The 25,000-nt window shown below is 32.1% G+C and overlaps 1 protein-coding gene across 3 annotated transcripts in view; it reads left to right on the top strand.

The window, feature by feature from the left end:
• The window catches only part of LOC126880365 (zinc finger protein 235-like), a 60,281-nt gene extending 35,579 nt beyond the window's left edge, over positions 1-24,702 (top strand). For 2 of the 3 annotated variants that reach the window (XM_050644187.1, XM_050644188.1), the window contains exon 3: positions 21,277-24,702. In XM_050644187.1, coding sequence (XP_050500144.1) covers positions 21,277-22,505 — 1,229 coding nt within the window. In that variant the 3' untranslated portion in view covers positions 22,506-24,702. The remainder of the gene's footprint in view (positions 1-21,276) is intronic. The other variant, XM_050644186.1, reaches the window with a different exon arrangement.
• The last annotated feature ends 298 nt before the right edge of the window (positions 24,703-25,000 follow it).

A 25,000-nucleotide genomic window follows, 5' to 3' on the forward strand; every position in this document is an offset into this window, starting at 1 on the left:
GACGATTTTCGACTCTATTTGGAGTCATCATCAGAGAGGCGTAGGTTTGCTGCTCTCTGTCCGAAGTGACAAAACTACGAAAGCTTATCCCCGCATTGCAACTGACATTTATGGAGTAGGTGACTAGCGTCATCTGGCAACTGAAAGGCAAAGTTTTCAACCTAATAGAAACATTAATAATATTGAAAAATATTAAAAATATTACTAAAAGATTTTTGATTGAAAACTTATTGGTCCATTTCCCTGGTAATACCTCTATGGCTTCTAAAAATTGCAAGCCAGATGGATGCTGAAGCGAAGAAGACAAGAGGGAATTGAAAAACTTACAATTTACGACCCCGTCTGTTCAGCTGTCTTATTTTTCACTTAGAACAGGGAGCGCAATCCAGCACTCTATATCGACGATTCTCGACTCTATTTGGAGTCATCATCAGAGAGGCGTAGGTTTGTTGCTCTCTGCCCGAAGTGACAAAACTACGAAAGCTTATCACCGCATTGCAACTGACGTTTATGGAGTAGTTGACTAGCGTCATCTTACCAGCTGAACAGACGGGGTCGTGAATTGTAAGTTTTTGAATTCCCTCTTGTCTTCTTCGCTTCAGCATTAGGGTGGGCCAAAAAAACTAAAATTATTTTTTTCAAGTCGTAATACCGCGGAAAAGTTGCGAATGTATGAGACTAAAAAGGGGTAAGAATTTAAAAAATATCGGTTTATATCTTCCGTTCGCGCATGAGCCATAAAGTTTGCCAAAATTGGTAAAAAACTGATTTTTTGCGATAATTTTTAACAGATTAAATTTAGCGTGGATACGTTTGTAATAGCTCATTTTATCATTCTTAATAACCATACTAACTAAATTTAACCGTGTTATTAAAATCTCTTATCATTTTCCGTTTGCGCATAAGGCATAAATTAAGAGTTTAGTTGAATGAAAATAATACTCACATATACATTTTGTTAAACTTGTATTGAGAACACTTAAAATAAACACACTTTAAACACATCATTTTCAGAAATTTAGTAAGCTATTATTTAAAAATATTGTTTGTGAATATAGAAAAAAGCAAATTTTTTTACGAGATAGATGCAAATTTTCAATTCGACAATATGGTCCAATGTCCACCAGTCCATTGTCCGTCCAGTCCATCTTGTATTATTTTAACATCTTTTTGCTATTACATAGTAGAAGGCACTTTGAACTGTGATTTCTGTGTAAAGTCCGGCATTGCAGACCTTGATAACTATGTTGTTCTTATGAAGCCGTCGCGATTCTCGGCTCCGCAAATTTTTCCAGCGGCTTCTGTTACGAGTTTTACACATCGTTCTACTGCCTGTGTATGAACAGGAAATGACTTTAATATTACATCCCAGTTAGGGGCTCAATCACTCTGAATAATTAATGTTATTTCATCATCATTTATACCTTTTAATAATGGAGGAGAAGATAAGTCACAGTCTAACCAATGAATGATTTCTGAATAGTCTCGACATTCAAAATTTAGTTTTGGCGGTTTGAATATTCTAATGTTAGATCTTGTTTTATCTAGCTGTCTAGCTTTCAGAATTCTGCGAAGTTCAAGCTCTCTTATATGTTTTCTGTTATCTTGTGTCATGGCCAACATCAAATGTTCTGGATGGGCGAAAAAAGCATTACGCTCAATAACAGAGTCAACAATATTACGCAATTCTTCAGGCAGGTACCTTGTAGTTTGTATTTATTGGTGTATAAGTTTTGGTCCATATGTAAAGCTGTTACTATTTTTTATACAAAACCACATGGGCATGTATGTTTTCAATATAAATTGAACGATTTCTTTGAGATCAGAAGTTGGATTTTATTCACTTAAGTATAACCTGAGGGTTCGGTTTGCTGTTGTCAACCACCTAGAATGCGACAAGGGACCAGGATCTCGTATGGACAAGTCTTCTTTACAGATCCCTGAATATACTGCAATTGAAATATCAAGCAGATATTGCTGATCCTTGCTTAGTCGACTTCTGTCAATTGTAGGTATCTGGCATTCAATACAATTGAATGCAACTACTGGACGTTTTTCACAGTTAACAAGCTTTTCTCCAATCGGTCCTTTAAGGGATTTTGGTCCCGTTGATTTACCATCTAGGTGCTGGAACAAATGCCAAAATGGGAGCTCATTGAAATGAATGAGGCAAATTGCCCATTGTAACGGTTTCTCTAAATGTACTTCGATGCGACGAATTACGCCACTTTTCAAACCGGTATTTACAGCAGCGCCGTCACATCCAATAACAATTAGTCTATCAAGAGAAATATCACGACTAGACAGATAAGAAACAATACATGTATAAGGGAAAATGAAAATGTAGTATGTCAAAGTGTGTAAATAATTTTATTTCCTTAGCTGAGCGCTTTCGACATAAACGTCATCATCGGAGCTAATGGTCAAATACTAAAAAAGTACCGCTACATAGAGGTGTAAACAAGTGCATCTTAGGAATGTAAATTTGATTTTTAAATTTTGAATGCTAACTTAGTCCTCCGTACAACAGCAAACAGCAAAAAAACAGAAAGAAACGGCCACATACACGTTGCACAAAAACATATAAACTTTTTTCATGGTCCGGGTGTCGATATCACCCGTCCATCCTTGGCCTAGTAACAACAGCTGACTGACAGGTCAGTCGTGATACGGGTGATATCGACACCCGGACCATGAAAAAAGTTTATATGTTTTTGTGCAACGTGTATGTGGCCGTTTCTTTCTGTTTTTTTGCTGTTTGCTGTTGTACGGAGGACTAAGTTAGCATTCAAAATTTAAAAATCAAATTTACATTCCTAAGATGCACTTGTTTACACCTCTATGTAGCGGTACTTTTTTAGTATTTGACCATTAGCTCCGATGATGACGTTTATGTCGAAAGCGCTCAGCTAAGGAAATAAAATTATTTACACACTTTGACATACTACATTTTCATTTTCCCTTATTCATTCAAGTGTGTACAAACTTATCAGTCTTTCAACTTTTTTTAACAATACATGTGACAATATGTTCAGAACTTCTGGAGGTTGGAGTAACATGTCCGATATATTCTGAACTAGGTTCTTGAATTAACGAGATGTGCTTTTCTTTCTTCATTCTGCGAAATGGTTTGGAATGAGCTACTTCTATCTTTAAAGTGTCGTCCTTCCTCCCATCAAAGTATAGGCCTTCAATTATGTATTTACGCGACTGAATCACAACACAGCGGGGAAGCTACTTTAAGCTAATACGGCACGTTTTGAACTATTAGGTTCAGAAAAACTTTTAGTACGAAAGATTTAACGTGTATGAAATATGCAAATATTTTACATTTTGGCTATCTTTACGGCTTATGCTCGAACGAAAAATGTTAAGGGATTTTAATAACACAGTTAAATTTAGTTAGGATGGTTAATAAGAATGAGAAAATGAGCTGTTACAAACGTATCCACGCTAAATTTAATCTGTGAAAAATTATCGCAAAAAATCAGTTTTTTACCAATCTCGGCAAACTTTATGGCTCATGCGCGAACGGAAGATACAAACCGATATTTTTTAAATTCTTACCCCTTTTTAGTCTCATACATTCGCAACTTTTCCGCGGTATTACGACTTGAAAAAAATAATTTTAGTTTTTTCGGCCCACCCTATTCAGCATCCATCTGGCTTGCAATTTTTAGAAGCCATGGAGGTGTTACCAGAGAAATGGACCAATAAGTTTTCAATTAAAAATCTTTTAGTAATATTTTTAATATTTTTCAATATTATTGTTTCTATTAGGTTGAAAACTTTGCCTTTCAGTTGCCAGATGACGCTAGTCACCTACTCCATAAACGTCAGGTCAGTTGCAATGCGGGGATAAGCTTTCGTAGTTTTGTCACTTCGGACAGAGAGCAGCAAACATACGCCTCTCTGATGATGACTCCAAATAAGGTCGAAAATCGTTGATTTAGAGTGCTGGTTTGCGCTCCCTGTTCTAAGTGAAAAATAAGACGGTTTTGCCTTCGCATTACAACTGAATAAAAATGGAATTTTTATTTTATTTTTATATTGGTCTTTACTCCTTTGAGTAACTAGGTCCATTTTCCGTTGACATTTACCAGCTGAACATACGTGAATTGTAAGTTTTTGAATTCCCTCTTGTCTTCTTCGCTTTAGCATCCATCTGGCTTGCAATTTTTAGAAGCCATGGAGGTGTTACCAGGGAAATGGACCAATAAGTTTTCAATTAAAAGTCTTTTAGTAATATTTTTAATATTTTTCAATATCATTAATGTTTCTATTAGGTTGAAAACTTTGCCTTTTATAATTTTACTGTTTATTCATTAACAAATTTTATGCATTTATTGTTATCAAATCTTTAGTCAACTTTTATCTTACATTAATACATACTTGAAAAAGAAGAATCTGCTTTACAGCAAGAAAATTGATAAACTACAAAACTTTTTACAGCGTGTTCAATATAAGCGTTCTTTTTGACTTTCACAGCCACCAAAATAAGGTCGTACGTGGCTCACTTGTCCCGGAGTTACGAATAAGAATAGATCCGGTCTGATCCTTACCTGCGTATTACGACTCTACAATAGTATGACAAAACAAAACTGTTAACATGAAAATCCCTAAATAAGGACTTTATTTTACCTCATGATCACTTAGCATTTGGAACCACTGTGCGATATGCAGTAGTGAGAGAGTCAGTAGCAGGGCAACCGAAGTAACGTTTGAGAAGAACACGTACTGGGTATCCACGGCTGGAAATGAGGGGATTTTAGTGGGTAGGCAGTTGCGTTTTCACGATTGAATTGCTCGACTTCACGGGTGTCTGTCTGGTATGAGCGAGTGGACTGAATTTCACCCACAAGGGGAAAGGGCAAGACCCTAGGTTTTTAAGTTCCTGTGGTCTACTCTGACGATCTTGTGAAGATTTTCTCCTCAAAAAAAAAGTCCTACAGCAAACAACATTTTACACTCTACCAATGAACTGCTAAATCACTGTTCAAAATACCTATACTCTAGTAAGGAATTGCTTCCCTACTAAACGCTGTGCACTTTGTAAAGACCGAATTCTAACCAGTCGCTCTAAACAGAGAAGGGTTCAAACATTCCGCTCTTAACCCTTATGCCCGGTTGCACCAACAGATCTTAGGCTTAAGTCGAGAATATCATAAGAATTAATATAATATAATTATAATATATTACAATAAGAATACCATAATATAATAATAGATACAATTAATAATAAGGTAAGAATCTAAAATTATGGTGCAACGTAAGTGATACTCAAGGAGGCCCTATCTATAAGTAGAGCTTAGCTAAGCTGGAGCTTAAGATCTGTTGGTGCAACCAGGCATTAGTCTCCTAGCACGTTTAAATTGTTTTGACAGTTACCTCCCAACGGTACTTTTAAGTCCGCCTTATTTTTTCTGTCGTAACTTTTTAAAATGCGCTAAAAGCGTTGTTTTTTTTCCCAACGATCCTTTAGATTACCTACAAATCTTATTGTGTATTTAAAACGAAATCGTTTGAATGACATTTGAAGTATTAAACATCGTCTGATAATTAATAAATTATATTTAACAGAACATTTTCAAATCAGATCTACTTCATACTTGGGATTTAAGGGTATAGGTGGTACTTAAAAGTAACGTGGAGAGACTAAGGGTTAAAGTTAAAGTGTTCTATTGTCTAACAATAAAACACTGAAAACGTTTGTTTTCTATACTTCCACAAAATTTATTATAACTATGTGACTACAGCTGCTTCGGCAGAGTGCCTTTCTCAAGTGATATAGTTTACAATGTGTTTGCCTTTTTAAGTCTTTAACTGAAGAGGTTGAGGAGTGGGGAGCTGTTTGTCTCGAGTTGGTCATTCAGAATTATATCTGTATTTTTCAGTTTATTAATTTCCATAGATTCTAAAAAAGATAGCTTAAGGCCTTTATTTTGGATATGCAGAATTTGAAACTCTTCATTGAAAGAATGATTATGATCTAGAAGGTGAAGTGCGTATGTAGAAGTGTCTGTTTTTCTATTGTTGAAAGCCCTTTTGTGTTCTGCTATCCGTTTGTCAAAAATTCTGCCAGTTTGACCGATGTACGTTTTCGGACAGTCACCACAAGTTAGTTTGTACACACCACTCTGTAGTTGTACTGTGTTCTATTATATTTCTTATTTACACTATCCCTGGTGTTTTAATATTGATTCTTATTAAATTTTATTACTCTTTGTTTTACCCCGTGGTTTCAGAACCAAAAATTTTTATAGCTTTTATTTTCATTTTAGGTTTTTCTCAGAACGAAATGGAAATCATGAAAACTGAACTTGCTTGGACCAAAGATCAACAAATAAGTGCAAATACTGGAGAAACAGTATTAAACAATTCTATTTATAAATGTAAAATTTGTTTTATGCAATTTAACCGGGCACATTTTTTGAAACGACATATAAAAACGCACACTGAAGAAAAGCTGTACAAGTGTGTAATTTGTTTTAAGCAGTTTAGAGAAGCATGTCGTTTGAACAGACATTTGAGATTGCACACTGGAGAAAAGCCTTATAAGTGTGAAATTTGTTTAAGGGAGTTTTCTCAGAAAACTTATTTGAAAACGCATTTGAGATTGCATACTGGTGAAACGCCTTACAAATGTGAAATTTGTTTTAAGCAGTTTGGTCGAAAATTTCGTTTGAATTCACATTTGAGAATTCGCACTGGAGAAAAGCCTTATAAGTGCGAAATTTGTTTTAAGCAGTTTTCTCGACCATATTATTTGAAAAGTCACTTTCACAGAGTGCACACTGGGGAGACACCTTCTGTTGGCATTTCGTCCTAAGCAATACGCCCTCTTGTGGCTATTGCAGCAACCGAGCTAAGAACCATTATTTATTTTCTTTCACGTTGAAGGTATACTGTGTTTTTGTGTTTATCGAGTTTTTTTTAGTACTTTATTTTAGCTTTAAAAATAAATTACTATTGTTGTGTTCCCGTTTTAATTCTTGGGTTAAAAGAAACCCAGAATTAAGTTTTCGTCTCTTCCCAAAACCAAAGAAAACGAATCAGATTGAAACTCAGTTGGTTTCGACATGTTTTTTTATAATAATTACAAATGCTGAATATGCTGTTCCAGTACGTCGTAATTAGTATTGCAAGAGTCCAGAATGTTCAATGCTGACGGGCGGTAACCTCTTAATAAATTTGAGTGATAGAATATACTGGATCATAGCGGTCATTGTACCGTAACTCATGTATGGCAAATGTACAGTGTTGTACATTTTCATGCTTTGTTAGTAGCAGAAACTGTTTGTGGATTTTCACTAGAGACATGAGGAGTTTTCCATTTTCTACTGTTTTATTCAAATGTTAGTAAGAATAAAATTTGTAAGTACAGTAAGTAGTTACTGTGTTTTATTTAGTTTCGAAATTTGGCAATGTATCTATCAATACTCAGGCGTTTTTGTTCCATAAACTAGCAGAGTGCACTCAATACATACTCATACATGTCAATACAAAAGTTACATTTTCTTTTTTCACAAAATTCATATGTTCGAGCATTGTTGCTTACGTACAGACCAAATAAATTACAAAATATTTTTTTACTAACCTAACCTAACTTTGTTTTGACAAATTTAGGGTTAAAAACGGTTAAACTGTATTCATAACTTTATAATTTATTATCTTTATAAACTTCAAAAATAACAAGAGAGAATTAGACTTTATTGTAATGTTTCCAACGAGCTATCGATTGAAGTCTTTAATATGTAAGTAGAGTATGTATTGTACTGTCAACATTCTGTAGAATTATTAAATAAATAAAAAAAATACTAACATGTCTTTTATTCTTTACAAAGGTAGTGTACGTAAAAATAATTATGTTTTATTTTTGACAACATATTGAAGAAAAATTCAAAATCAATTTCCATTACAAGAGAACGGCAGTTCTCGCCAGTGGCGCATACCTACACCCCCTACACGCGACACTATATATACACGAAATTTTCGATTTTCTAAATCTGACTGAATTGAAAATTGGGCCAACTCCCATCTTAAAGCTCAGGAAAAGACTCACCCATTCATATGTCAACCATTCATTTTGGTCCAAGGGTGTGGATTTTACGGCCCTTCCTATTTAGGGTCTGTTTTTCGTTCTCGTCCCCAAAACTCCCAAAAAACTTCGAAAATTTAACTCCGACCTTTGCGGCTTCTAATAGTACTGATCATTACCTTTCCAACGCATGTATAATTTTAAAAATCGGTTATACCGTTTAAAAGTTACCGAGCTCAGAAATATGAGTCAATTTTTATTTAAAATGTTTGTGGATATGTGTGTATGTATGTGTGTGGAAAAGTTAAACCGATCTGAATTATTTTTTCTGTGTTTGAAGAGGGGGTGAGGGCCGATTCAGAACCGGTGTAGTTTGTGAGTTTTGACTACCCATAAGTTAGCTATAGGACTTGGTAGATACAAAACGGCATATTTTTTGGCGGTATATATCTTCGGTTCAAGAAGAGAAAGGAGAACAGTAAATATACCAAATCAATAGCGTTGATAGTTAAGCTTTCAAATGGTGTATAAGCTGTCAGGATCGGACATACACACGACTCAGTATAGCCGACAAACTGAAAAACTAAACTTTGAAAATTTTGGTTTTTCGACAATTACTCAAAATTTCAACCTACGAATTACTCCAATAACTGAGCGTTTGTAGAAGGACTCTAGACGAATCTAATGGTGTATACCTTATATCCGGGAAAATTCGAATTTTTAAGTTATAGGCTTCATAAGTATGATCAAATATATTTCTTATGGGAAAAACGGTTTTTCAAGCTCAATAATTCCTGTAATAGCTTCAGTTATCATACTTGACCTTAGATGCATCAGATACTACTTGTCAATACGTTTCAAACTCATGTTTAGTGAACAAGATCCGTTAAGCCGTTTAGAAGTTATTAAGCTACAAAAGTATAATCCAATTAACGATTATTCCCTAAATGGTTTATGTAGTTGTAGTGGTTACGACGCTAATTTGATCTGGCAACGGGCGAACCGAATTTATTTACCGGCCATCCCAATATTTTTTTCAACCTATTTCGAATAGAAAAAAAAAATCTAGTGTACATTCGATGGACACTAGATCATTTGGGAGATAATGCGACAAAGGCGACCATTTATAAAGCTTAACGTGTAATCGAGAAACATTGCATTCAACTTTATACATTTAATTTATAAATAACTATGAAAAACTCCTGATACAAGAATAAAAAACCGCTAGTTTTTGCATATTTTGGCAAGTCTATTAATAACAAGAATAAAAAACCGCTAAACGCCGTAAAAATGAGTGGCGCATACAATATTCCAGCTACAAAAGATCTGATTTCATCTGATGATCTATTTTCATTTTGATGCAAAATAAAATTCTAGTTTTGTTTTAAAATATTTTTTCATAATATTTGCTAAATTTGAAGTAAACGCACCACAAAAGAGTTTCAAAATTCAAACTGTATCAGTTACTCTTTTGTGGCGCGTTTTACTTCAAATTGGCAAATATTATGAAAACATATTTTAAAATAAAACTAGAATTTTGTTTTGCATCAAAATGAAAATACATTTTCGCGCCACGTAATATTCATATCAGATCTTTTGTAGCTGGAATATTGTATGCACCACTCATTTTTACGGCGTTTAGCGGTTTTTTATTCTTGTTGTTAATAGACTTGCCAAAATATGCAAAAACTACAAATAAAATCAAAACTGCCATTCCCATCTGTATTTGCCCATAATGTTTGTGATTTTTTTTATTGCATATTTTCTAATATATTTGTAGGATGCAGCTTGAATTTTTTTATTGCTTTCAAAATCATAGATAAACGAACAAAACTACTCAAAAACACATAAAACTAAATGCAAAATACAAGATGTAAACAAACAAGATGTATAAAATTTACAATATCTCTTAGCTCGGTTCAATATGCTACCACATTGCCGCTGCAATCTGAATCCGAATCGTTAATTCTATCTAATCAGCTCTAAACATCCATCCTTGACGACTTCCTCTTCCTTCTTCCATGCCTCTCTATCTTGGTGCATCCATTTTGACCCAGTGTGTTTCTTCAGGTCATTTGACCATCGCATCTGTGGCCTTCCTCTTTTTCGTTTGTGGTTCCACGGTCTGTAATGAATAATAAGTATTAGTCCATCTTTCATCCTTCTGCCATATGGTGTGTTCGGCGAACTTCCATTTAAGCTTTGCTACTTAGGTTAAGACATTTTTCACTTTTGTTTTGTTACGGATCCATTCGTTTCTTTTCCTGTCTGATAGTTTAATATTTAGCATTTGTCTTTCCATGGAACTTTCTGTCTTTGTTATTTTTTCCATATTTTCCGTTGTAAACGTCCATGTCTGAGAGCCATATGTATGAGGACAGGGAGTATATGTACATTGATTGAAGACTCTTGTTTTTAGGTATTGCGGGTATTTTCCGTTCTTTAGAATACAAGACAGTTTTCCGAATGATGCCCAGGTCAATCTTATTCTTCTCTTAATTTCTTCGGTCTGATTTTTTTTTATTTATTCTAGTGATTTGTCCTAGATATATATACCGTAAAGTGAGGCTACTTTGTGACACATGTGGTTACTTTGTGACAGTGGCCTCTAAAGTTAAACTTATTAACTTGGCCGAGCCATTAGAAATGCTGGAATAATTAAAATGTTTTATTTTAATAGTAGACTATGTGCACTATCGAGGGAACAATAACCAAGTGCAACTTCGCTTGTCATGCCACAGCTGATTTGATCATCGTCAAAACAGGTGATTATAGGTTGGCGTGAAAACTTTGACTTTTGAAAAAAAAATTTTAGAAGATATTTTTACCAAAGTAAATTTATATTTTAACGCAATATGTTACCTCCATTTAACATTAAAATGTTGTCTGTAAAAAATGTACGGGTGTTTCTTTAAGTCACAGTTAGAATTCCATATAAATATCGCAGAAAAACTTACGTGTCACAAAGAAACCCCCACCCATGGGGCGACTTTATGACAACTTTTTTTGACATTTTCTTGATTTCTATAACATATAGCGAATTCTAGTTTTCACTAAACATAGAGGAAATATTGAGCTTTCAGGTGATATTTTTAAAATTATAATGAACCGAAAGCGTATGTACTATATCATCACAAAACCTAAAAAAGTGTCACAAAGTAGCCTCACTTTACGGTACTCTTTTACTTGTTCTATTCTTGTTTGTGCCACTGTAATTACTAGTTATTCTTGTTGATTGGTCATGGTTTTTGTTTTACTGTAATTCATTTTCTCTCCTATCTTTGTCGATTCTCTATCTAGTTCTTCCATAATTCTTTGTAATTCTTCACTTTCTTCTGTTATTAATACAATATCATCAGCATGTAAGTGATTCAGAGCTTGCTCGTTTATGTTTATACCCAAGCTATCCCAATGTAGTTGTTTGAATACATCTGCGCTTGGTTGAATAGCTTGGGCCAGATGGTATCTCCTCGTCTTACTCCTCGGTTTATTTTAATAGGCTCCGTTTGTTTCATTACCATCATAGTTGTTGCCTTATTCTGTCGTCTATTATGCTGTTTTGTAGGGAATTTTTTTGTCCAGTGTTCCCTACTATCAAATGTTTTTTTCGAAGTCAATAAATACCATGTATAGCTGGATATGATATTAATTAGCTTTTTCGATTAATATCTTCATCGTTAAAAGGTAGTCACTTATACCACCGAACAACGTTGTTCGGTGCTTATACTGAAGCTCTTTCTAAATCCGGCTTATTCTCTGGGGAGACACCTTACAAATGTCATTTAAGGATGCACACTGGACTAATGCCTTACAAGTGTGAAATTTGTTTAAAGGAATTTTCTAAAAAAGGTCATTTCGATTCACATTTGAGATTACACACTGGAGAAAAGCCTTATAAGTGTGAGATTTGTTTAAAAGAGTTTTCTCAGAAATCTAATTTGAAAACACATTTGAGAGTGCACACTGGTGAAACGCCTAACAAGTGTGAAATTTATTTTAAGCAGTTTACTCGACCATGTTATTTGAAAAATAATTTTCACAGAGTGCACACTGGGGAAACTGCCTTACAAGTTTGCTGAAATTTATTGTTAGTAGTTTACACAAACACGTCATTTGAAAACTCATTTGAGAACACTCTGCAGAAAAAGATAATTTTGTCTAATACTATGGAATTAAGTAGTGTGACGCTATTATACGCTCCTCGTCGTCAAATATTCAGGCCTATTTATTATAATTCTAATGTTTTAAACAAGACCCTTTTTTATATTAGATGCTTCGAGGGTGATTTATTTTGTTTGATTTATTACTTTTATGGAATGTATTAGTAAATTATTTTAAAGTTGTAAATGTTCGTTTCAAAGAGGGACTCGATTATTCTTTTTGTTCTAGACTAATTGTAAAGGGATTTTAAATGGTTGAGTGCAGTCTAAGATGAAAACGGTATCGCGTATGTATTTTGATTGTATTCGGTTTTAACATGTAAATAATTGTAATTGGTTGTAATTAAATTTATTAGTTATGATGTGATAAATAAAATAAATATAAGTTTTTTAGATAATTTAAATAAGTAAAAGTGTTTGTGAAATAAAGGATTTATAACGTAAGTCTTTATTTATTTAATAATAAATAAAAGTCAATTCGCCTAATAGTAAAAACAGTACAGTAGTTTGAGAATGTATCTAATAGTGCACACTAGAGATCAACTTTAAAAGTGTGAAATTTGTTTTGAAACATTTTCCAAACATATGAAACGGCGGGGTTCGGACAAATAACCCCCAACAAAAAATCCCCACAAATTATCCCTGGACAAATAATCCCCGGCCGGATAAAGAATCCCCACAAATTTTTTTGGACAAAATATCCCCACAAAAAATTTCGGACAAAAATCCTCAAGAAATATTTGCTGCCGAATAGTTCTCTTGCAAATGGCAGTTGGAAAACTTTTCGAAAACTATTCGGCAGCAAATATTTTTTGGGAATTTTTTGCCCCGAATTTTTTGTGGAGATTTTTTGTGCAGGGATAATTTATGGGAATTTTTTGTCCGGGATTATTTGTCCTATATTCGAAATAGCACATTTAATAAACTTTAATGCAACAAGAATCCATTTCTTGTTATCCATAATGAAAATTAATTTTACGATCACATGAGCTTTTTTACAATTTGGAAAAAGTTGATCAAATGTAAGTCAGAAAGTAAACACTTAAAAATGATTTATTTTTAAAAATATAGTCAAAATGGGAATTATCTACCCTTAAATTGTTCAATATGAAAAAAATTAAATTTTTGTTTAAAGATCTCAAACATAATTATTGTAGTATTAGCTATAACCTGTACCAGAGACTTTTCTATCACACCTATTATATCTATTACATAATCACAATCATATTTCTCTATATATTAGTATGTACTATGGCAATATCCTTTTCCCCTTGTAGCCCGATCAGGGAACACAAAATTTTACGAAAACCTCCAAAAAATAAAGGAAAGATGAAAATTTGGGAATAGTTGGTTGAAATTGTCTATTATTATATAAGAAAACGTTTACAATTCTACATCCCGTCCATTTTAGAAAAAATTGCGAAATACGGGGTGAAAATATTTTCTCGGGTTTCTCACGTTCAAAATAAGTCCGAAATTGTATAAAATTACTAATTCTAAGTAACTTTTGTTCTATAGAGTTTTTTGACCAAGTTAATACTTTTCGAGTTATTTGCGAGTGAATATGTTCATTTTTAACAAAAATAAAACATGTTTTTGGACGGTTTTTCGCTAAGTATAACTCAAAAAGTAAGTATTTTAACGAAAAAAATATTCTTAGCAAAAATATAGCTTATAAAAAACTAAAGAAAATGGTGTATGCATGAGGTCTATATGCCCAGTAGAAGCAGAGTTGTAGCTAATGAAAAGTAGGTTCTTCTTCGTCAAATTCCAAGTCGAATATTTCAATTTGAAATAACCCAAAAACGGAGCTCTTTTCGGGAAAAATTCATTGCAACTTTTTTAAAGTGTTTAATAAAAGGTTTATTATTGTTTTTTTAAAAAAACTTTTAACATTAAAAGTGAGTTACGCTCAAAATATTGCTGGTCTTTTTTATTTTTTGCTAAAAAAATTGCGAAAATCACCCCCTAATTAGCTCCCCAAATAAAATTATTACTTTACTTATGTATTGTTTATATTACAGTGGAACCTGCTTAATTCGAACTTCCATAATTCGAAATCTTCTTTAATTCGAATTTTTATTCTGGTCCCTAGCATTTCCTATATAAGTAATGGTAAAAAGTCGTGAATAATTCGAATTATATTTTGGATAATTCGAACTTTTCTGCTATCTTTTTTGAATATCTTAGAATCTTTTGTCATTACTGAGAAGCTTAATTCTAAAAAGCAGCTAAAAATTTCGGATCTCTTTGGAGAAAAATAAAGTCGGCCTTTTTTACAGCTTGCAAATGTTTTAATTGGTATTTTTGGCCGAATTTTGTTGGCCAATTTTTTTAGGTTGACAAAACTCGGGTAAGAATAGGAACAAAAACATCTCCAAGCGATAAAAATGATCAATTACTGTTTTTTTTTTGCTGATCAACTACTGATATCTATCATTTGCAGATGTTTTTGTAGGTAATTCTTGTTTTTGTAGATTTATTTTTTAATTCGAATTTTTGGATAATTCGAATTTTTTTAACGGTCCCCTGAGATTCGAATTATCCAAGTTTCACTGTATCTATAAGTTTCATTGGTTCAAAGTGATCATTTTTGAAAAAAAAATGGGTTTAAAATAAAACAATTTTTTATTAATTCTGAAAAAATGGAATTTTTTATGGAATTAACTTAAAAATTATTAGTATGTAATACCAAAAATCTCAAAGAGTAATAAAGTATTGGTTTGGCTTTTCTGAATATTTTTGATTTTTTGTTTTCTTGTCAGACAAAAATTGGTTATGCTATGGCTGTTCAAAATTTGCATAAACTCGTGATTAGTTACTCGATCAAGCCATTTTAACTACAGCTTTTTCAAAAATAAGCACTTTGAACTGATGAAACTTACAGATCATATAAATAATACATAAGCAAAGTAATTTGTCAAGTGGTAATGATAAAATTTATTTGTGATGCTAATTAGCTAATTAGGGGGTGATTTTCGCGATTTTTTTACCAAAAAATAAAAGGGACCAACAATATTTTGAGCGTAATTCACTTCCTTTTAATGTTAGAAGTTTTTTTAAAAAACAAAAATAAACCTTTTTTTAATTAAGTTTAAATGAATTTTCCCCGAAAAGTGCTCCGTTTTTGGGTTCTTTCACATTGAAATATTCGATTTGGAATTTGACGAAGACGAACCTACTTTTCATTAGTTACAACTCTGCTTCTACTGGGTCTACAGACCTCATGCATACACCATTTTTTTCAATTTTTTATAAGCTATATTTTTGCTAAGAATATTTTTGCAATGAAATACTGACTTTTTGAGTTATCGCCGAAAAACCGTCCAAAAACATGTTTTTATTTTTCGAGGGGGTATTCCCCTCCATATTTATAAATTGGTAGAATTGTAAACTTTTTCTTATATAATAATAGACAATTTCAACTAACTGTTCCCAAATTTTCATCCTTCCGTTATTTTTTTTTTGGGGTCAGATTGTTCTTTGATCGGGCTATAACATAAATTCTTAAGGCTATGGGTACATAATTCGCAAATATTTTACGTGTATCCCTACTTTTTCTGTCTTTAGACGGCAAATTACGTGTAGTAAAATTCACACTGGTATGGATATGTAAACATTACTAGAATGTCATTCTACTTGAAAATGTCATCATTAATTTAAAGAGATGGCTTTTGAATGTTCTTGGATAACTGTTATTTTTATAATTGCAAATTATTAATTCAGTTAATAAATGTGATAATTTTTTCACTAACTATGTATTCAGTAATTGTAATAATTTATTTGTACAACAAAAACTAATACTCAATCGAGAAAAGAGAAAAAGTGTTAAAGTGATTTTTTAATAATATATTGTTATGGAACGCTTACAATTTTGAACATCTTTAACAACAAAATACTTGGATCACAGTGTCTGACAGTGTCTGACTGACAATATGTTGACAATATTATATTCGGCTGAGTGCGTTGTAAGACATAGATAGATTTGGAAAATATTACCACGGCATTGTGTTCATTTTTTTCGAATCCTGAAAAAACCAATAAATATTTTTGAAAAATTTAAACGCAGAATGAAAGAGTAAATTATTACCGAGGGCCGAAAGTCCCTTAGAATAAATAAAAAGTTTATTTTGAATGAGATATTTGAAATTAAAAATCATACTAAATTTTCTCTTAGTTTTTCACCCCTGTAACTTATTAAAATAAACATTATAGAAGTTCTCAGGGACTTTCGGCCCTCGCTAATAACGTAATCTTTCACTCTGCGTTTAAATTTTTCAAAAATACTTATTAGTTTTCTCAGGATTCGAAAAAAATGAATCCCCATTTGAATAGCATTGCAGCCGAAAATACGTACCGATCCTCTTAATGCCACTATATTGGATAAAATATATATATATATATATATATATATATATATATATATATATATATATATATATATATATATATATATATATATTGTTATATTCTTATTTGATATGAGAATTAAAATTTTATAATTATAAGCAAAATTCAAATTAATATAAAAGATCTTCAATTTTCTCAACCACGGGCATGTAAATTTAGAACAACCTGTATACAACAAATTATTATATTTAGTTTTTAAGAAAGTGATTCGAAGAAGTGTACGAAACTCGATAACAATGCGCATAAGATAAACAAGTTGAGTGACGCGGACCATTATAGTGTTCGCGGAAGATTCGATCATTAGCCTACGCTAAATAAGACTCAGTGAAATAGATAATAGGTCATTAAGTTTTGTAAAAAGTAGAAAGTAAGTTTAAATTGGGAAATGATTAATTTTTCTTGAAATCCATTAAACATATTTAGAAAGATTAAAAGTTGGTATTGAGGAATACGGCGAATTAAAATTTGTGGTGGAATGTTCATTTTTGAATCTGGAAGGGATATTGAGAAAGTAGGAAAATGAATGAGGATGAGAGATCAGAATGTTTTGGGCGGTAGAGAGGTGAAGTCCAGTGGTGGACGGTAGTGTACGAAGAGTGAAAACGCCGGTATAGTTCCGTGAGTGTTGAGTACCCATCGGAACGAGAGGTAGGCCGAGTCGAGAGAAAAGAATCTCCTTGAGCAAAGAGTGTCCCGGTGGCTGATTGAAGTGGTTCGAAAAAGGTAGAACACTGCATCACGAGAAAAGCAGGAACGCGAGCGATACGAGGTAGTTTTCAAAGGAGAACATTACTGGAGGCCAGGACGAGTTTTTCATCGCAACCAAGGGTAGGAGGAAACGGGTTTTGTGTGAGGACATTCGCAGTTCACCAGATAAAGGTCAGTCTCATTTGTCAAGACATGAATGTATGGGTTTTTGTATTAATTACCACATTAAAAATTGAAGAACATAATCGCTAATATCAGAAGATTTTCATCAAACTTAAATCAATTTGTTGCTAATAAATCCTAATAGTTTCATTATTAATAAAAGTTTTAAATTGGAAACCAAAAGGAAATAAGATTCCCATTTTTAAATGTTTGTATTAAATAAATATAAGATCTAACAAATATTAAGCAGTAATTGCCATTTATATAAAATAAACAAAATTTTGATTTATAATTGTAATCCATATGTGTGTATTATTTTATTTTTTCCTATCCCGATTAGGAACCACTGATAAATACTTAGAAGTCACGAAAGTAAGTAAGTAATTTTATAATTCGCCCTGAGATTGAAAACATATTGATATGTGATCTGGTTGATTAATTAGATTATCATTAATGCATTAATTAAATTAAATTACATATAAGAATATCATCACATATAAATAAATAAGATCACAACAATTGTCGTCCAACGTGGAAAGCATTGAAAAGTATTTCTAGTGGCAAATTTGAAGGATAGAAAGAGAAAAGCCGGTAGTTGGAAATTTATATGCCTGTGGTAAAAAGTGAGAGACTTACAGTTGATAACATAAAAATTTAGATCCCTTTAGGTACAAATTTTACATAACTGATTTAATACTTTATTTTTACGATATTTACATTTGATATATTTATTGACAATTTATAATATTTGGGGGAGAAAAAGTCGTTTTGGGTAACATACTATTAAAATTTCACATTTGGCGGGGATAGTACTTCTTGAAAACAAATGTCTGTGACAAGAAGCCAAAGCAAAGACAACAAAAAACAAAAAGAACATTCAGATCAAGAGGAAAATTCAGACCAAGAAGATATTTTAGACACAACAATCATGGAAACAGGAAAAAAAGAATTGTCAGAATTAGAAAAGATATTACAACTTATGCAACTCCAGTCACAAAAAATGGATGAAGCAAAACGAACAATGGATAAAAATCAGGAAGAAACATCAAAGAAAATGGATGAATCACAACAAAAAATGGATCAAAAAATGGAGTTAATTTAAAATTTGTGGATGGATTTATCAACGAGAAACCAATTAAAATTATGATAGATACTGGATCTGAAATAACATTGGTCAACAGAAAACTAATAGAAGAAGTTAATTTAACAAATTTAATTTACAAAATACCTAGGGTAAATTTAGTGGGCGCAAACAAACGGACATTGGCAACTATAAATGAAGGCATACGAGTAATGGTACGATTAGGTAAAAATAAGTATGCACTACAATGTGTAATTGTGCCAAACATGTCACATGACATGATAGTAGGAGTTGACGAATTGGCAGAAAAACATGTAATGATAGATTTTAAAAATAATACGATGAAACTAACAGAAGAAAAAGAAGAAGAACAGGACAAGGAACAGGAGAAACAAAATACGGACGAATCAGGTAAAGAACAAACAGTGGAAATGAATTTGGCAACGAAGCAAGGACAAAGAATAAAAGGGAGAAAAAGTCAGAAAAAGATAAAAGAAAATGAAACCTGTGGCTCCTCAAAAGAAGAGTTGAGCCCAGAAGAAGAAAAATTGAGAGTATCAAAAGCAAAAGAAACCTGGGATTCCTCAAAAGAAGAGACGAGCTCAGGAGAAGAAGAAATAAAAGTACTAACAACAAAAGAAAATAAAACCTGGGATTCCTCAAAAGAAGAGATGAGCTCAGGAGAAGAAGAAATAAAGCTAACAAATGAAAGCGAAAAGGATATGATCGAAACAGTGGCATTTGAAGAGGACGTATATGAAGAATCTGAGGAAAAAGACAGAAAATTGATATGGGAAAAAGGGAAAGACAACATAATAGCCGACACTCTAACACAGGATGAGGACACTGAAAATAAGGAAACAATTACTCTACAGGTGGGACTAATTAAAGTAATGCAAGAAGAAGGGGTATAAGACGTAGATTAAAGTAAGGAAATATACAGGGAGTTGGTTTTGCCTCGAGAAAATTTATTTAAAAATGCAGATAAATTTTATCGAATACAAGGCGGGGATTTGTTATATTCTTATTTGATATGAGAATTAAAATTTTATAATTATAAGCAAAATTCAAATTAATATAAAAGATCTTCAATTTTCTCAACCACGGGCATGTAAATTTAGAACAACCTGTATACAACAAATTATTATATTTAGTTTTTAAGAAAGTGATTCGAAGAAGTGTACGAAACTCGATAACAATGCGCATAAGATAAACAAGTTGAGTGACGCGGACCATTATAGTGTTCGCGGAAGATTCGATCATTAGCCTACGCTAAATAAGACTCAGTGAAATAGATAATAGGTCATTAAGTTTTGTAAAAAGTAGAAAGTAAGTTTAAATTGGGAAATGATTAATTTTTCTTGAAATCCATTAAACATATTTAGAAAGATTAAAAGTTGGTATTGAGGAATACGGCGAATTAAAATTTGTGGTGGAATGTTCATTTTTGAATCTGGAAGGGATATTGAGAAAGTAGGAAAATGAATGAGGATGAGAGATCAGAATGTTTTGGGCGGTAGAGAGGTGAAGTCCAGTGGTGGACGGTAGTGTACGAAGAGTGAAAACGCCGGTATAGTTCCGTGAGTGTTGAGTACCCATCGGAACGAGAGGTAGGCCGAGTCGAGAGAAAAGAATCTCCTTGAGCAAAGAGTGTCCCGGTGGCTGATTGAAGTGGTTCGAAAAAGGTAGAACACTGCATCACGAGAAAAGCAGGAACGCGAGCGATACGAGGTAGTTTTCAAAGGAGAACATTACTGGAGGCCAGGACGAGTTTTTCATCGCAACCAAGGGTAGGAGGAAACGGGTTTTGTGTGAGGACATTCGCAGTTCACCAGATAAAGGTCAGTCTCATTTGTCAAGACATGAATGTATGGGTTTTTGTATTAATTACCACATTAAAAATTGAAGAACATAATCGCTAATATCAGAAGATTTTCATCAAACTTAAATCAATTTGTTGCTAATAAATCCTAATAGTTTCATTATTAATAAAAGTTTTAAATTGGAAACCAAAAGGAAATAAGATTCCCATTTTTAAATGTTTGTATTAAATAAATATAAGATCTAACAAATATTAAGCAGTAATTGCCATTTATATAAAATAAACAAAATTTTGATTTATAATTGTAATCCATATGTGTGTATTATTTTATTTTTTCCTATCCCGATTAGGAACCACTGATAAATACTTAGAAGTCACGAAAGTAAGTAAGTAATTTTATAATTCGCCCTGAGATTGAAAACATATTGATATGTGATCTGGTTGATTAATTAGATTATCATTAATGCATTAATTAAATTAAATTACATATAAGAATATCATCACATATAAATAAATAAGATCACAACAATATATATATATATATATATATATATATATATATTTAAAAACATAAGATGTAGATCTTTGAAACAAACTCAGTGATCAAAAGACCCAAGGCTAATGGTTTAACGACCACTCGTACGAAATCAAACAGATGAAATAGAGAATTTTTCCACATTCTCTATATATATATAGTATCCTTGATGGAGTGTAGCGAGCAGCGTGTCAAGTATTCTGGCGAGTAGCGATGCTTCACTATATTCGTGCGCTTATTTGCACTATCCCTGGTGTTTTAGTTCGTTTCAGTTTTATTTCCTATTATATTGATTCTTACTAAATTTTTATTACCCTTGTCAGCACAAAAATTTTTTTATAGCTTTTATTTTTATTTTAGGTTTTTCTCAGAACGAAATGGAAATCATGAAAACTGAACTTGCACTCACCAAAGAACAACAAATAAGTGTAAACACTGAAGAAACAATATTAGAAAATGCGATTTATAAGTGTAAAATTTGTTCTAAGCAATTTAACCAGGCACATTCTTTGAAACGACATCTAAAAACACACACTGCAGAAAAGCTGTACAAGTGCGAAATTTGTTTTAAGCAGTTTTCCCAAAAAGGTCATTTAAATGGTCATTTAAGATTGCACACTGGAGAAAGGCCTTATAAATGTGATATCTGTTTTAAGCAGTTTAGCCAAGCAAGTCGTTTGAAATTACATTCGAGAGTGCACACTGGAGAAAAGCCTTATAAGTGCGAAATTTGTTTTAAACAATTTGCCTGGACAGACGATTTGAACAGTCATTTAAGAGTGCACACTGGAGTAATGCCTTACAAGTGTGAAATTTGTTTAAAAGAATTTTCTAAAAAAGGTCATTATGATTCACATTTGAGATTACACACTGGAGAAAAGCCTTACAAGTGTGAAATTTGTTTAAAGCAGTTTTCTCACAAAGGTAATTTGAGTACACATTCGAGATTGCACACTGGTGAAACGCCTTATAAGTGTGAAATTTGTTTTAAGCAGTTTTTCCAAAAAAGTCATTTAAATGGTCATTTAAGATTACACACTGGAGAAACGCCTTATAAATGTGATATCTGTTGTAAGCAGTTTAGCGAAGCAAGTCGTTTGAAATCACATTCGAGAGTGCACACTGGAGAAAAGCCTTATAAGTGCGAAATTTGTTTTAAACAATTTGCTTGGAAAGACGATTTGAACAGTCATTTAAGAGTACACACTGGAGTAATGCCTTACAAGTGTGAAATTTGTTTAAAAGAATTTTCTAAAAAAGGTCATTTTGATTCACATTTGAGATTACACACTGGAGAAAAGCCTTACAAGTGTGAAATTTGTTTAAAACAGTTTTCTCACAAATGTAATTTGAGTACACATTCGAGATTGCACACTGGTGAAACGCCTTACAAGTGTGAAATTTGTTTTAAGCAGTTTGGTCAAAAATGTCATTTGAATTCACATGTGAGAGTTCATACTGGAGAAAAACCTCATAAGTGCGAAATTTGTTTTAAGGAGTTTTCTCGACAATGTTATTTAAAAAGTCATTTTCACAGAGTGCACACTGGGGAAACTGCCTTACAAGTTTCGGGGTATAGTCTGGGTTGATTATCGGAGAATAGGCCATTTTTGGGAAAAGTTATTTACCAGCAATTTTATTGCTGGAATCGAAGCTTATGATTATATATATATTAATAATATAGACATGCAAAGTCCGCAGATAGTGTGCTACTTTTTTTATAAACAAAATGGCGCCCGAAAATCGTGTTTTTTTTTAATTATTGCTCTATAACTCCGAAGATTTTAACTTTACAACAAAAACACCCCAATAAAAATTCACCGCAATTAAATTCTGCATAGAGATATGTTTTTTTTCCGATCTGCTCCGACGAAAAGTTTTCCTCGGAAAATTCGGGTTTTCCCAACAAAATCTTTAATTTTCAAATAAAGTTTTAGATAAGTAATTATCTACCAATAATTAAATAATTTGGTAACTTAAAAGCCTTCTTGGTTTAGATTATAGTTCCAGAAGCTGGTGAAAATTGAAGGAATATTTTAGCAACAATTCAATTGTTAATTAATAATTTACGGTCGCAATAATAACCAGAATAATTATGATACACTGATCAAACTTTGAAATCTTATAAAGATGAGATGCCTATTTAACATTTTGTCGACAAAATATAATTTTTAATGTTTAAAAAAATAGTTATAAACAAATTAACGTTTCTCAGAAAGTTTTTATTATATTCTAATTTTAAAAAATAGTTAAAATGCGTATTTCAGATATCTTGAAAATGAATGCTTTAAAACTTTTTTGCAAGCATTTGCAAAAAAGTTATGAAACAGCAAAGTAAACATACGATTACTACGTTTTTTTATAATTTTTTTAATTCTTTCAAAGCGTAAATGTAAGTTCAAAGTACAAGCTAATTATTTACAAAAAATATCGATTATTAGTTTAATGGTTATATTTTAATTAAAGATTATAAATATATTTTTTTGTAATTTACACGCGCGAAAGTAGACTAATAGGTAAAGTACTGTAGCTAAAATTTTCACTCGAAGTGACCGCCCGCCCGACGTACACTTAATAAATAAAATTATAGTATTATGTATGCTGCGTGTCAGTCGCTTTGAGTGAACATTTTAGCTCCGACTCTGTATCAAGCCTACTTTCGCGCTAAAAATTACAAAAAAAGTATTTTTAATCTTTGATTAAAATATAACCATTGAACTAATATTTGATATTCTTTGTGAGTAATTAGATTGTACCACGACTCACTTTTAAGCTTTGAAACAATTAAAACAAATTATAAACAACGGAGTAATCGTATATTTACTTTGCTGTTTCATAACTTTTTTGCAAATGGTTGGAAAGAATTTTTAAAACATTCTTTTTCAAGACCTTTGAAATACGCATTTTAAGTATTTTTTAAAATTAGAATATAATAAACAATTTCTGAGAAATGTTAATTTGTTTATAACTATTTTTTTAAACATTTAAAGATTATGCAAAAAAATGAAAAATTTATATTTTGTCGACAAAATATTAAATAGGCATCACATCTTTATAACCTTTCTAAGTTTGATCAATGTCTCATGATTATTTTGGTTGTTATTGCGACTGTAAATTGTTAATTAACAATTGAATTGTTGCTAAAATATTCGTTTAATTTTCACCGGCTTCTGCAGTTATAATCTATACCAAGAAAGCTTTTATTTCACCAAGTTATTTAATTATTGATAAATAATTACTTGCCCAAAAAATTTATTTGAAAATTCAAGATTTTGTTGGGAAAACCCACATTTTCCGAGGAAAATTTTCGTCGGAGCAAATCGGGAAAAACATGCCTGTATGTAGAATTAAATTGGGATGATTTTTTTTTGAGTGTTTTTGGTGTAAAATTAAAATCTTCGGAGTTATAGACCAATAATTGAAAAAAAAAAACACGATTTGGGGGCGCCATTTTGTTAATAAAAAAAGTAGCACACTATCTGCGGACTTTGAATACCTATATTATTAATATATAGGATCATAATATTCGATTCCAGCAATAAAATTGATGGTAAATAATCTTTCTTTGTACTTTACTAATTAGACCAGCGTATTATAACTATTTTTTTTTCAAAATTTAAAGATTATGCAAAAAACGAAAAATTTGTATTTTGTCGATAAAATATTAAATAAGCATCTCATCATTATAATCTTTATAAGTTTGATCAATGTATCATGATTATTTTGGTTATTATTGCAACTGTAAATTGTTAATTAAAAATTGAATTGTTGCTAAAATATTCGTTTAATTTTCACTGGCTTCTGGAATTACAATCTATACCAAGAAAGCTTTTGATTTCACTAAGTTATTTAATTATTGATTAATAATTTCCTACCTAAAACTTTATTTGAAAATTAGAATTTTTGTTGGGAAAACCCGCATTTTCCGAGGACAATTTTCGTCGGAGCAAATCGGGAAAAACATATAGGCAGGTTTACATGTATCCAGTAACTGGCGCCAGTCGCACTGGAACGACAGTGCTGGCATGGTAGTGGCATCATGTAAACGCTTTTTTGCTCCAGTCCAGCGCTGTCTCGAATAGAA

This window comes from Diabrotica virgifera, chromosome 2, assembly GCF_917563875.1.
Source record: "Diabrotica virgifera virgifera chromosome 2, PGI_DIABVI_V3a".
Lineage (NCBI taxonomy): Eukaryota > Metazoa > Arthropoda > Insecta > Coleoptera > Chrysomelidae > Diabrotica > Diabrotica virgifera.